At 42.5% G+C, this 14,628-nt stretch overlaps 1 protein-coding gene across 1 annotated transcript in view; it reads left to right on the plus strand.

Annotated features, from left to right (window-relative positions):
• Positions 1-14,628, plus strand: part of igsf21a (immunoglobin superfamily, member 21a) — a 270,100-nt gene that overhangs the window by 245,454 nt on the left and 10,018 nt on the right. The window contains exons 6-7 of the mRNA XM_084061419.1: positions 2,448-2,931; positions 11,981-12,066. Coding sequence (XP_083917545.1) covers positions 2,448-2,931; positions 11,981-12,066 — 570 coding nt within the window. The remainder of the gene's footprint in view (positions 1-2,447; positions 2,932-11,980; positions 12,067-14,628) is intronic.

Here is a 14,628-nt window from a genome sequence, read left to right on the forward strand (position 1 = left end):
CACGGTATTTTATCATTATAGACATTAGAGCCAATATAATATTTATTTTCTGTCTCTGAAGTTAAATGCTGAAAGCAAAAATAATCGGACTTCTTGCTGGTGCACTCTGAATTAATTCATGTGTTGTGTACCACAGGTGTTACTGTGTATACATACCAGATTGCCAAGAAGAAAGCTTCTTCTGAGCAGGTGCATGAATCATTTCTAATCCATGTGTTTCTCCACCTAATTAATGACCTGTTCAAATGCACAGTGAAAAAGCCTTTCTTTTTTCATTCGTTACAAGTTTTTGGTAGCAGGAGGAAGTGGGCATGAGATGAAGAGAGATGAAGAGAGCTTGTGAGGGACTGGGGTCAGTGTGGATTTGTGGTTGATGCCTGTGCCTCCTTTGATGCAATTGGATTTTAATGCCTGATTTATATACTTTGTTGCGCACCAGTGTCCTAATTTGGATTGTTTGGAAAGCTAATTTCAAAAGAGTATATGATACCATGTTTTTACCTATATTTGCAATGCACCATTGTCATTGAAGGACATACTTTTAAAAGCACATGTCCTATCCTCCATAATATATAATAATTAGACCTACTTGATCCTGCGGGGGAAATTCACCCAGCTGATTGCTGCCTAAGTATAGACTTGAGTGCAGGGGAGGAGGAGCAGTTAGGGGTTATGTGTCTTTCTCAGGGACACCTCAATACATTGCCGAACCTGGGCCCTTCTGTTTCCCAGTCGGCCCCTCTAACCATTCATGTGCAATATGTGAAAGAATTAAGAGGGAAGGAGGGAGCATTTGTATGAGGGGCAATGCCTGAGATTTTCACAAACAGTCCTATCTATGCAACAAAGAAAGAAAGGAAAAGTAGAAAAAGCGTTCCTCGGAGCACAGGTCTCCGCCAGGTCAGGTACGTTATTGTGGCCTCCTGGTGGAGCTATAATAGGCCAATATGAAAAGGGTGCAATTTCTTCTTAGGCCTTTCACAGCAGTCGGACTGCATTCATGGGGGTGTAAAACATACTCTCGCCATTCCTTTCGGCCTGGCGGAGACAAATATGTAGTGACAGCATATTATGAAATATCTACTGTCAAACAAGTGCCAAAAGGAACCGTTAAAACCAAACTAATTGAAACTATTTATACATTAAAAGGAAACTTTTGGCTTTGGTGTTGGTGCATGGTGCAGGCAGATCGAGGAGGGAACCACCAATCACCAGTGGAGGAAGGAGGCAGCCATTTCAAAATGGGGGCCTCCTAATAGTGATGGGGTCACCGACTCACATGTTTGACCCTGGTACTGATAATGCACAATGCTGCCAAGATTAGTCTTAGCTAGGCCAACGAACCACCATGTTTATGTGTCCCGGCGTGGTCCGAGGCCAGGTATTGAAAACTGCCTAACATTAGTTACATATCAGTCTGTCTGTCTGTCTGTCTGTCTGTCTGTCTGTCTGTCTGTCTGTCTGTCTGTCTGTCTGTCTGTCCTTGAATTTGTATCTGCCTTTCTAAAATAGACAGTGCAGAGTTGTGATCTCATGTGTTGCAATGAGATCTAGAGCAATGCTTGCAGAGTAACTTTGTATCGCTGCACAAAGAAGACATTTTGACTTTAAAAGTAATCCATCAAATGGACTAAAAGTGGACATTGTAAAGTAATGTTGTGTTCATACCGTACAGAAGTTGCACTCTCTCTCGGTGTGCACGTATGAGGCCATTCACTTTTATGGCGTGGCATTGGAATGGCCTTACGTCACACTTTAAGTGATATTTTCCCACCATAATCATCAGTCCTTGAGATGAAATCATGTCAACATTCCTCAACATGCCTCACCATTCCCTCCACAAAACCTTCAAACAATGCACAGGTACGCCATGTATAGAGAATATTTAATAATGATGTTACAAAACCATTCTCTATGATCTTGTACATATTGAATTCAATTGACCAAAGGTCTCCAAAAGAGGCAGATTATTATTTTCTTTTCTTCAACAACAAAGGAAAATAAAGTAAATCAGTTTCTGAAATTGCAACGCCGCCGGCGCTGACTACGCAACCTTATTTCAATGCTAATATCTGGGGGTTATGTGTCGAAAATGGGTGCTTGAATCCCCTGTCGGGGGGATTAAGGAGCCAGGGATGTTTAATAGACTCATGAAATGCTGAGGAAACTCCAATAATATGGAAGGACTGCCTGCTATGTAGCGGCAGCTCACAATACAGAAACGACACTTCACATGAGCGGCAACTCAATTCTATCTAGAATCACTTCTTCAGGTTGTTTATTGTTTCCTGGTGTGCTGGAGTGTAAAGAATGAGTTTGGAAATATATATGTTGCTATCCATCTGTTGGCCCCTATCTTTTATTCCCATCTGTACTGTCCACTCTGCCCCATCCCCCCCATTCTACCGCTTTCTCTCACGTCCCAATCCTCCTGTGTTGTGTCTCAGGTGTACTTCAAGCGTGATGGGGAGCTGATAGAGGTGATCTCCTACATTCACCCCTCTGCCCTGGAGGAGGGGGGCGGCTCGGCCGGGGTGCGGGGCGCCCGGCCGCTCATCAACAGGGACATGGACGACACCAAGCTGCAGCGCTCCCTCTCCCTGCTGGACCCGGAGGGCCGGCTGTCCCGCCTGTACACGGAGAGCCCGCAGCGCGTGCACACCCAGGGCCAGCCGCAGGTGCACGAGCCCAGCCCCGCCACGGAGGTCATCCCGGAGACGGTGGTGAGCCGGGAGTTCCCTCGCTGGGTGCAGAGCACCGACCCGCTCTACTACTTCAGCCACACCCACATCCCGCAGAGCGACGGCTCCGTGCTGGTGCAGGCCCGCCTCACCTGGACCCTGAACCCGCAGCTGGACAACGACGCCTTGTTCAGCTGTGAGGTCAAACACCCGGCCCTCTCAATGCCCATGCAGACAGAGGTCACACTGGGTGAGTATAGGACACGCCACAGATGAACTCCCTGGTTGTTCCTTTTTGGTTTGTTTCTCTCTCTCTCTCTCTCTCTCTCTCTCTCTCTCTCTCTCTCTCTCTCTCTCTCTCTCTCTCTCTCTACCTTTCTACCTTTCTCACTCTCTCTCTCTCTCCCTTTCACACACACACACACACACACACACACCTTCTTTCTCACCATTTCTCCTCCCTATAATCTCCTGCTGTCCCCTCGTATCCCCTGGTCTCGCTCGGCAACCGACTGGGTACCCCCCCCCACACAACCACACCTCCTTCCCCTCCCTGCCTTATGTCTCCCTTGCAAATACTTGTACTCAGAGCAACACTGATTTTCATTTGATGCTGCTTAATTGCGTTACAGCCGAGCAGATTGCCGAGTTTAGTGCCGAATGCAAAACTCAAAGTGACTGACAGGGCAATTCATCGGGCTGTCTGTCGCTAGATTGAGTTAACTCACTGCCATTATTGAAAAAGTCAACCTGAATTAGAGAAGTCAAATGAGAACAGACTCACTGGCCGATGTGATATTGTTGAAAAACGCAGACTCACCGAGGGCCGCCCACTCCTTCATCTAATTCAAATGTGTGGCTCCAGGTATGCCTTTTATCTTTTCATACAGTCTACATCACACATCTCTCAGACAAAGACAGAGAGACAATGTGGCTGCGGGGGTATTTGTTTGCAGACCAGCAGAGTATCAAAGCTGGAGAAGAATGTGGCAAAGATGTCGAATGCTAAATTAAGTACTCGACTTTCAGAAAAAGTCAAACATTAAGCTTTCATGGTGAATGATCCAAGTGAAAGAAAGAGAGACAATCTCTCTTTTTTTGTGTCAGTGTACAGCAAAGATGGCTTCTAGCGGATCTCATTATCACTTCAAAGGCAGTATGCTGGCATGATCGTGGCGTGGATGAGCCACGCCACACCGATGTGATAAGCAGAGACATTACCCTCTGTGCAATGATGCTAGCAAGAGTAGCAGGAAGCGTAGGAGGGGGGATGGGAGCGTAGAGTGAAACCATGGCCGATGTTCATTTTTACTGTCACTATTCACCCCCACATTTATATCTTCCGTGCACATTTGAAAAGAGACCCTTTCTCTTTTACAGTGCGTGTGGGAGTGGGTGGACAGGCAGAGGGGGCTGATGGAAGTGAAATACTCAGAGTCACATATGTATGAATTAACACTGCTGTGTGGAAAGCCATTCATAATGCTGTGACCAGGTTCATTTGTAATCTGTTTACAATGTGGTAACATTGGTGGCATTGACTCAGGACATGCTGTATATCTATCTACCTACTGTATCTACAGTATATCACTGACTTTGACTGTCTGGGGCACTGTCCCGGTTGTCCGATTTGATCAGACCAATGGTTTCCAAGAACCGAAAAAACACAGATACCTTATGTTTAAAAAAGTGTAAATCACATTTCCCTCAGAAAGAGGAAGGTTTTAACTATTGTAGTTTTGAACTGGCATTCTCAATTATATTATTGAGATCTCAATTATATTATAAAGACACCATAATGTCACAATTGTCTTAGCTCCAAGGTGCGTGTGCGTGCGTGCGTGCGTGCGTGCGTGCGTGCGTCGGCCACTCTGCCCGGGGTGGGGGGTTATTTTGTTATTATCTATAACTCATGGCAGAGAGGGCTGTGTGCTCAATCTATGATATACTGTGCTTATCTGATTGAGCAAAATGTGTGTGTGTGTGTGTGTGTGTGTGTGTGTGTGTGTGTGTGTGTGTGTGTGTGTGTGTGTGTGTGTGTGTGTGTGTGTGTGTGTGTGTGTGTGTGTGTGTGTGTGTGTGTGTGTGTGTGTTTTTTATCACCGGTGGGATTATGTTCATTATCCCTACTTGTGTTCAGAATGAATGAAATACATGCATTACCTTTTGGGAAACGAAGACAGACTGATATGTTTGAGATTTACAGTATGTGTGATAATATCACACTTTAACAATTCAATTAAAAAAATATATGTTAACATTTGGCCTGTTTACAGTCAGTCTTCTACTTTATCTTCTAGGGGAGGCGAGACTTTAGTTGGGCAGGCGGCCGCCTGCCCTGCCTCTACGGTGGGTACGCCACTGTCACTGCTGTAGAGTGTTTGTTCAGTAATAGGGATCTCCATGTCTCTCCAGCTCTTTAAAAACAGAAAATACATTGTCAGGTTGGGATACCAATTTTTTTACCCAAGAGAACTCGGACAGGATACAGATTAAACAAGTGAAATTTTAAGTGATGACAAATTAGCAGACAAAATTGGAACTGGAACACTATAAAAAATTAAGCTGATAAATGGGTACTCTCTCCTGATTGGCTGAAAATGTTCCCACCTGAAAATGTATTTTCTGTTTATTGAAGAGCTGGAGAGACAGGGTGGCCCCTGTCACTGAACAAACACTCCATAGCAATCAGAAATACTATCAGAAAATAGTGCTTTAACCTTTGAAGGAAAAACTTTGTTTTACACAAGAAATAATTACCCTACCTTTAACGCGGCATGTTAAGTGGCAGCTTGTAGATTGCCTATTGTGGTGTATAAAGTGTATAGGGTTTAAGGGCTTAAGAAATCAACCCCCTCTTTTTCTTTTTTTTCCCTTTTTTTTTTTACAAATCAAACCCTGTGTATCACTGATTGGGTCACTTTCCCTCTTTTTGAAAAGAAATCCTTCATATGATTTAATGATATGCTATAAAACACTTTCTACAAGTGGGTGTCACTTCTTTCAAACAATGTACATCTTCAGACAAAACATTTCAAGCTGTCATTGTGTAATAAATATGATGTCCCACATGTAGGTGGAATGGAATTACATCATATAAACAGTCATATTAGATGATATACAGGTATGATCTGCCCTCCCATGACAATGTTGCAGTGACAATAGAACAGCTCTGTGTTTTACACATGTTGAAGATAAAATGGGTGACACACCCTGAGGAGAGTGTGAGACTCTTGCTAAATGTCAATGGCTTTAAAATTGTGACAAGGCTTCTTCTGTGCCGTTTGAAGTCATTAATTTATCACTGGCTTTGTTCTTTAAATAGATGGAAAGAGCATCTCTAGATATTTTCTTTTCTTCTACCACCCTGAGAATAGAGAACAGAAGATGTGAATTTGTTGATTCTAATTGGAGCTCACTTGAAATTCAAAGCATTCTCAAAGCTGCTTGGGGCTAGAGCCATCTTGAAATGTCTAAGATAAATGTACTTCTTGTGTTCTGATGCAAGCGAGTACTTAGATGCAGCACAGAGAAAGGGCTACCTTTGATTAAATTAAACATCCCACATTTTTGATTGTGCTTGAGCTAATTGCACTTAGTTTCTGTTTTGCTATGTATACAAGCACGCACGCACGCACGCACGCACGCACGCACGCACGCACGCACGCACGCACGCACGCACGCACGCACGCACACACACACACACACACACACACACACACACACACACTGTCCTCTCAGGTGTGTTTGTTCAGGAAGTGAAAAGGATGTCTTTACAGTGCCCATAAGTAATACATATTTCAGACATTTAATACCACCTGAGAGGGAGCGACAGTCTGACAACCGAGCAGTGTTGTATTACAGTTTATGAATATTCACGAGCAGCTCTGTGCTTGACATATAAATGGATGTGGGCCAACACTGGGCCTTAGAAGTCCCCTCTCCATATTGTGCTACAAAATGCCATAGCATATACAACGGTTCACAAACTATGGGTCGTGACCCAAAGTGGGGCCACGGGAAGGTGCCGTTGGGGTTGTGCATTGGCAACCAAAAAAAGGGGGGAAAGGGGGTCGTCGCAACCAACGTGAAGAGGACGGGCACTAGACCAATTATTTGTTTACTAACATTGAGGCTGTCTGTTTCATGTAATCAATCTCCAACAGATCCCCAAACCTGTTGTTTTGGGGAGCGTTGTTTTCAGTTCATTCAGCCGCCTCCTGTGTGTTGGCTGGTGAGGCACTCCTAGCGAGACATTATACTTCACCCCGCAACAGTATTGCGCGCCGAGAACAGCTGACATACAAGCTCACATGGCATCACGGATGTGACCGTTGTAAGCTTGGAGGTCTGCTATTCTCCGGCCGTTCTCTGTGAGCGACACCTTCGCGGGACGGAGCCTAAATTAGGCTTGATGAGCTGCAGCTGCGAGATCATAGAGCGCTCTTTTTTGTTACTCCGAGAGCAAGAGGGTACAAATACATGGGCCATTGGGCCACAAGTCCATTTGGTTCCATCTGTACCCTTGCAGAGTTCTATTACGGATCGTGATGTAACAGAACATTACCGTCGGCAATGTTACATCGCGATCCGGGGAGATCATTCTCACAGACAGACAACCAGACCAATTACCAATATCTGCCGAGGTCGGCCAAAGATAAAATAGAGAGCTGGATCAAGAAACTTCAGTGGAGATTGGGTCGCCAAAAAAAAATCCCTCATAATATGGGGTCGTGGTATAAAAAAGTTTGAGAACCCCTGCTATATGGCATTATGGCAGAGGTGGGTAGAGTTTTTAAATTAAAAAGTCTGCACAGCTTTGCTCCGACAAACATTTACTAAGAAAAAAAAGTGTCTGTAGGCTACAAGTACATCTTTTCGGCCAAACAATTTGGCCTTCCTCAGATAACGTACTTGATGGACTGACACTTTTTGTGGGTTAGGTAGAAAAAAGTAGCCTCTGTCTAAACAATAGATGTTGTTTAGACGGGCCATGTTTTAATTTGCACATGGCTGTTTTATGTTTTGTTTAGTTCTATTAGAGTAAATAAAAGTATTTATAATTTTATAATTTTGGACATTTTGATTATGATTGCTGTGCTCTGATTATTTAAACAATAAATCAGATCAATTTGGAATACTACTTTTTCTGCTTTTCTACTTGAGTCATTATTATTTTAAAGTAACAATACATTTAATCGAGTACAGTTTTCGAATACTCTACCCACCTCTAGTTGCATCAAATGTCTGTGTGTTTGTGTCACCTGCCGATGCAGAGATATAGAGTACTGAAGTTCTGATGTCAAACCCACAACCCCAGGGTCATGACGACTTTGTTTTTGAAAATCCTGTAGATATTTTGTAATCATATATTTTAAATGAGTCTGGCAGTTCTGTCAGGGAGGTGGCTCTGTATCGTGTTCGTGTATGATATTAAGTTATACTCTATACAGTTTTTGTTTGGAAATGTAATTCATTCTGCGGTGTTACCCAGGGGTAGCGTTGTAAACTACAGTAGGCAAATTAAATAGTAATATATATAAAAAGTTATATATATATTATATATAATCTGCACAAATATACAGTACTTGAGTAAAAGTGAAAAGTATGTTTAAAACTCTTACAAATACAAATTATTCAAAATGTTACTTGAGTAAATGTAACTGAATAAATGTACTGTAACTCAACTACCCACCTCTGATTATGCTACTGTACACCTGAGCTCCAGGCTCCGAGTCTGAGTTTTTCCGCTGTTTTCCCAGTTTTGAATTTGTGAGCAGTATATATTTCAATAATTTAAACCAACTCTTTGCCTCTGCATTTACATGGAGCTAAGGTGGGATTTGTTTTTATTTTTATTTGACAGGCAGCTTCTAATAAAAAGAGGTAGAATTATTTGAAAAGGGTCTGGTGCCTCATATCCAACCCATAAGACTTCCTCACCAGATTTGTATGTGATGTATGTTATGTGCATACTGTAGGTGTCAGTGTCTTTGTCTGCTTGCTTGTGACAATTCATCTTTGAATTGGTGTACTGTGCATGCAAGTGATATATGTATTGTATGTATGGGTAAGCAGATGCATTATGCCTGTGTTTATGCATAATTTGCATGCACACGGACATATGTGTGTGCCGTGCGCAACACTTCTGTTTTCAGTGTATCCGTGTTCACCTGTAGAGCATTTCCATATTCATAAGATACCATTCTCATTATATCCTCTGCTTTAAGTAGCCAAGCCCAGCTCGTACGCTTGCTGTATGACAGAATTCGCTCAGCAGTTACGCCTTTCACACTAAACCTGATTTATACTTCCATCGTATGACGGTCTCGCTCGCTGAAAATATAATCAAGAGGGTGTATTTGTCACTCACTCATATAGGTAAATTGTAATGTAGGTACAAGCAGCAAACTGTTAGTGTGGCATGAAGCAAGACAGTGCTAACAGCAATAATAATAATAATAATAATAAAAAAAATACAACATTCACAAGATAATACTGGTTTGTAATGAGTGAAAGAACAAGAAAAAATAAGATAAGATAAAGTAAAACCTTTTCCAGCAATGGGGGATGTTCTAAAAAGGGGTGGGGGGTAATTTATTATGCCAATTTATAGAAGGTATACGTACATCTATATATGAAGTACACATATGCAGATTTATAGAAGGTATACATCTGTACACACAATGGACCACAATGGAAACATGCTTCGGATTTTTTGTGTATAATCCAAGTTAGCGTTTTCCTAAATTATGACACTGTTGTCATTTTTTAAAACTGCCAATAAAGTATTCTATCTATCTATCTACGTCAAGTACACTATGTACATTAGTGCAAGTAACAGTGAGCAAAACAATCATGTTTATTTACAGCAGTTTGTTTTATTTTATTTGTCTTTTTTTTTTTTCTGTTTTGCCTTTTTTTTTATCGCTTCCAATCACCGCCGATCTACAAGCTCACAACATGTGGCATCGCGACACGTTGAGCTTGTAGATTTGCTATTGTTGGCAAACGACACCATCGTACGATGGAGTGTAAGTCATGCATTGGCTTTGGGCGCCTCCCCAGTTTTTCCTCTCACTGCAAAATCAGTCAACCAGTTAATACAGCAGGTTGCCTTTGTCTACCTTCACATTTATCTCCAGCCACACAAGTCTGTCATGCTGCGGGGCAAACCTGCTGGTGGTTTTGGCTCTGCATTAAAGCACACCCAATGCTACCTGGGGACGTAAGTCGCTTTTGCAGAGGGCACGTCTGTGCGGTGACCCTTTCCTGAAGTGATAACTGTTCCTTCTTGTAAATTGGAGAGGGTGAGTCTCTGGGGGCGACGGGCCTCATGTGGACCGTGGGCTCATTTTTCTGGCGAGGGTCCTCACCCACAGCGAGCACTGCGTTAAGGTCCCTCACATTGCATGGTGTCCCTAATCAAAGGTGGTGACGTAGGAACGCCAACTGTCGCTGTTGGAGGCTTTCCCAGAAATCAGCCATCATCCTCCCCAGCCATATGCCTCACAAGTTCCATGTGACGCCGTTACACAAATATTTAAAAATAACCATCCGTTTGTGTGTAGGTGGTGGAAAACAATGGCGCCTGGCATCATCTGTGCCAAAATACTAGCCCCTGACGTGTAGTCCATCTCCAGCATGGTGCACTTAGCCATATCAAACTGCTCACTTTTTGTCGTTGGTGATTTTGCCAAATGTAAATACTAATATTTTCTCTGTCATAAACTGCTCATCCTTTTCTCCTTAGGCCTATATTGTGAGTTTGCATTGATTTTGCTGTAAATAAGTCCGTTTTCATATGTCACAGTTTTTGTGTTGAACATTTGCAATAACTCCAGCACTTAGAAATCCACTCTGATTCCAAAAAGTCTCTCTACGCTTCGTTTTAGAGCCAGTCCCTCATTTATTTCCCTAACACTTCTCTATTGCAAAGTTCTTACCAGATGTATTGGATTGTCTGCCAGGGACCTTGTTCTCCTAACTGCTGGTCTCTTGTAATGTCGCTGTTGAATAAACTTGAAGTTTATTCGACAGTCGATCTTGTAAGTCTGTGTCAGCTAAGTGCCTGAAATATATAAAAGGTAAATGCAATATCTCCATGGCTTTTGTTGTGCTTGTCGCTAACAACACCATGTGGTGAGACACGGCCACCTCAATCCAGGTCCGCTGCTGACCTGGGAATAAAATATGGGAGGTTTTCCTGTTTTATTTTTTTCTGAAAGGATCCATAGACTTGATATATGTGAGCTGGGCACATTTTCAATCCCCTTTACAAATGTGATAACAGAACTCCTAATCCATTAGGCTGATGCAAGCCTGAAGTCAGTGGCTGGCTAAGACAAAAGGCTATGCTTCATTAGCCACAGAGGACAGTTTGTAGCTTGATTAATGGCTAAAAACGAAGGTCATTTATCTGTTTATTTATTTATCCTTTTAGTTTAACTCATCAATGTAAACAAGCAGCCCAATGATTTATATTAAGAGTTTGAACCGAATTAATTGGGGAACTCATGGGTTGTGCATTTATAGTTGTTATTGATAAGATTGCCTTTAGCTTATATCTCACCGCTTTTGCTGCTTTAGCCCAATGTCTAACATATGGAATCACACGATGTGTGATGCAGTTATCTGAGGGGCTATTGTTAATCAACTCAAACGATGCAGAACGAGTGTATGTAGGCCCAATTTAACCCCCCGGCACTCCCAGGAATTCATTGTACTTTTCTTGGTATAACTCTTCAATATAATCTCTTGTGCAATATATATTTTGAGGTTTACCAGTAAAAGATGACTTACTGTACCATTTTATGATATTATACAAATTTAAATCAGATGTATCTTTGCACAGTATAAGAACTTTCAGCAGCTCCATGGAATGGGAGAACAGCAGGAGCCACCCCCCCAGCCCCATATCGCTTCAACCTTCCATTGTTTCAGAGGGTCCACACAGAAGCTATCTGGGGGCTGCTGTCTGCTCCAAGACAAGGGAATTAGCTCCCCGAGTGTTCCTTATCTCATTGCTTCCACACTCCACCCGGTGTGCTCCCATTCTCCTCCAGTAATGAGTATCTACCCAATTTAGTCTCCTTTCTCTCCAAGGGGGAATAAATCCACCACAGCCCTTTAGATGAAAGAACCTGCACGAATCCCTCGCCCCTCGCCCCATAACCTTAATTGACAGGAAATTGTATTTGTCTCTCTCCCTCCTCTAGTAACACAGGTGTCCAGTAAGGGTTTGCTCAGTCTGACGGCTTTCGTTTGTCCCCTGTCCCCCCCTTTCTTCCCTTTTTCAGCCGCTCCTAAGGGCCCTAAACTCTTGATGTCCCCCTCGAGGGCGAAGGTAGGGGACACGGTGCGCATCACTGTGCTAGGATTCCAGGTAGGATCGCCTGGGGTAAGTGCATGGGGTCGTGCAAAACCGAACAGCCAAGTTCAGTCTCGTATAAGAGGAGACACATGTCCAGTTAAGCCTGTGGAGTTCTTTTTTTATACTGACCATTCTTACAGAATATACAATCGGCATCCTCTGCGCAATCTGTTGGTATGAGCATACTTATGCATTCATGCCATTGGGTATTTCATTAAATTGAAAATTAAGTGTGTTTTACCTTTCCAAATAGGAACTTTGAATAAGCTTGAATATAATAACCGTGCAGTGCAGGTTGTAAAATACAGAACAAAAACAAAAAAATATTCAAAGGTTGTGTTCCTGGTTTGTACTCTACATTGCCTCAGGGCTTAAAACAAAATGTTCAAGCAAATCCATTCCTTTATGAATAACTGAATTCTCTGGTGTTTCTTCATAATATTATTTCTATGTCTGTCACTACACTAAGCCGACAGGCATCCAGTCTATGCTAGCTAGTATGAATGCCCTGAAATTGCCTTTGCGTTACTATCATAAAAAATATATATATATACTGTGTCCCTATAGTGTGTTGATACTATCATCCTAGATGATATTGATCTCTGTGGCGGAGTTGACGCACTGACATTGTTTATTATTGGAGATGCTAATCCTGATAGAACATTCTTAATGGTCCACGGCACAGATCATCTTTGTTAGTTTTCAGACACTGCTTCAATAATCTATAGCAGTGATGTGGTATGATGGGGAGTTGCTTCAGTTTTATTTCCAACCAAAACAATCCAATCCTGGTGCAGCAGGCTGGACAGACTGGACAGACAGTATGTTTAGTTACGCCCACTGACTTTAGGACTATTTGAAGTCTTTCTTATTCTTTGAATAGTGTTAAGAATGGTTACTATAAACAGGCTTGATTGTGTCATACAGCTAATTGGATCCCTCCACAGAATCTGTGTCAGTCCACAGATTGATCCTAAACAAAATCTCTCTTATCCTTCACTGGACTGAGGCTCTGGGTTTTCATAAGTAGATAAGATGATAAATGTGTTAATATGCATTATTTTACCTCTCCGGCCTTACTGTATTGTATGATTATTATTATTTGTGTTAACTTTGATGCCATATCCCCTCTGGTGTTTTCTTTCAGAAATGGTAGTACTGTTTATGTTGAACTTGATTCCAATGTATTAAGCTGCATGTTAACCTTGGGGGAACATGCTAGTAGGCTACATAATGAAAACTCTGATTACACTATCCTGTTATACCCCTGAGAGTGTGTCATATGTAAGAGATATTTTCTTTAAGTATTATTTTACAGTATTAATATGCAGTATTATAACACTTTCCAGTTGGTTAGTAAACAGTTGTATGCACTGGAATTGGGACATTATAAAGTTAAATGCTAAATAATGCATTATGCATGAGCATCCTGCAGTGTGGGTTTTGGTTTGTGCGTTTTTGCCCACACTGACTCACACATGCGCGCGCAAGCACGCACGCACACACGTACGCACTAAAAGTAAATAAAGTCAATGGCACATTGATATAGAGCTTTTTAAATTAGGCTCTGGTTAGGCCATTGGGGATATGTGACAGGAAGGTCTAAGTTGGACCCTTCATTGTTGTTGTGCATGTGTTTGTGTGTATTTGATGTATTTACCCTAACGTAATCTGAGTTCCCAGAAGTTTTCGCCGGCTCGGCGAGGAACTTCTGGGCCAGAGCCCTGGGATTTGTGGGCGGGATGTAATTTACGCTCTGAATCTGAGCGGACACGCCTCTTACCGGTCTGGAGCTGTGCAACTCGTGTAAAAAGTTAGACGAGAGGCAAACAGCAGTACACAACAATGGCGGCCGAAATTTCTCAAGGGGAAATTGCTTCCCGTCGATCCTATTTAGATGCAACACCCACTGCATTTGGATCCCACCCCCTTTTCTTCATTGGCTGTTGATTTGAATCACAACGCAGTGGCCGCGCCCCCGCTGTCCAAACTCCGAGGCAGTGCCTCCCAGACTAACCCTAACGTGACCTTTTGATATCAAACTACCCCAGAACACCCAACTAATTTCACTACCGTCCTCATGTTAACTCTGAGCTTGGAGAACTCCCATCAACATATTAATTTCAAAAAAGTTACACAATCCACTGCAGCGTAGTCACAAGAATGACACCCGGGCACATTGAGGGAGGTTCTCCCCCCATTAAACCCTTTTTCCATTTTCTTCAAAGGGATGGGAAGTGATGTCTGTGATCTTTTTCAACAAAACGTAGTCAATTAGGCCTATTGCATATTTGTGTTTTTTTTTTTTTGTATCGCCCCCCCCCCCCCCCCCTGTTTTCTTTTGCCTAAATTGATTTTCCACAATTTTGCATTCTCTTTAATACACTTTTTGCTAATACTCCAACGCTACTTATTACTCGAACTCACGTCACTATACATTATCCCGGGAGTCATGTGATGATGATGTATCATTATCTTTTATATTCCATACTGATTGGCTTTAATTGGCAACACATATACCAAAACACATATGGCGTGGTGGAGATGGGTGCTCAGCAGAGCACCCCTTTCTAG

The sequence above is a fragment of the Gymnoscopelus microlampas genome (assembly GCF_963454915.1).
Source record: "Gymnoscopelus microlampas genome assembly, chromosome: 7".
Taxonomy (NCBI): domain Eukaryota; kingdom Metazoa; phylum Chordata; class Actinopteri; order Myctophiformes; family Myctophidae; genus Gymnoscopelus; species Gymnoscopelus microlampas.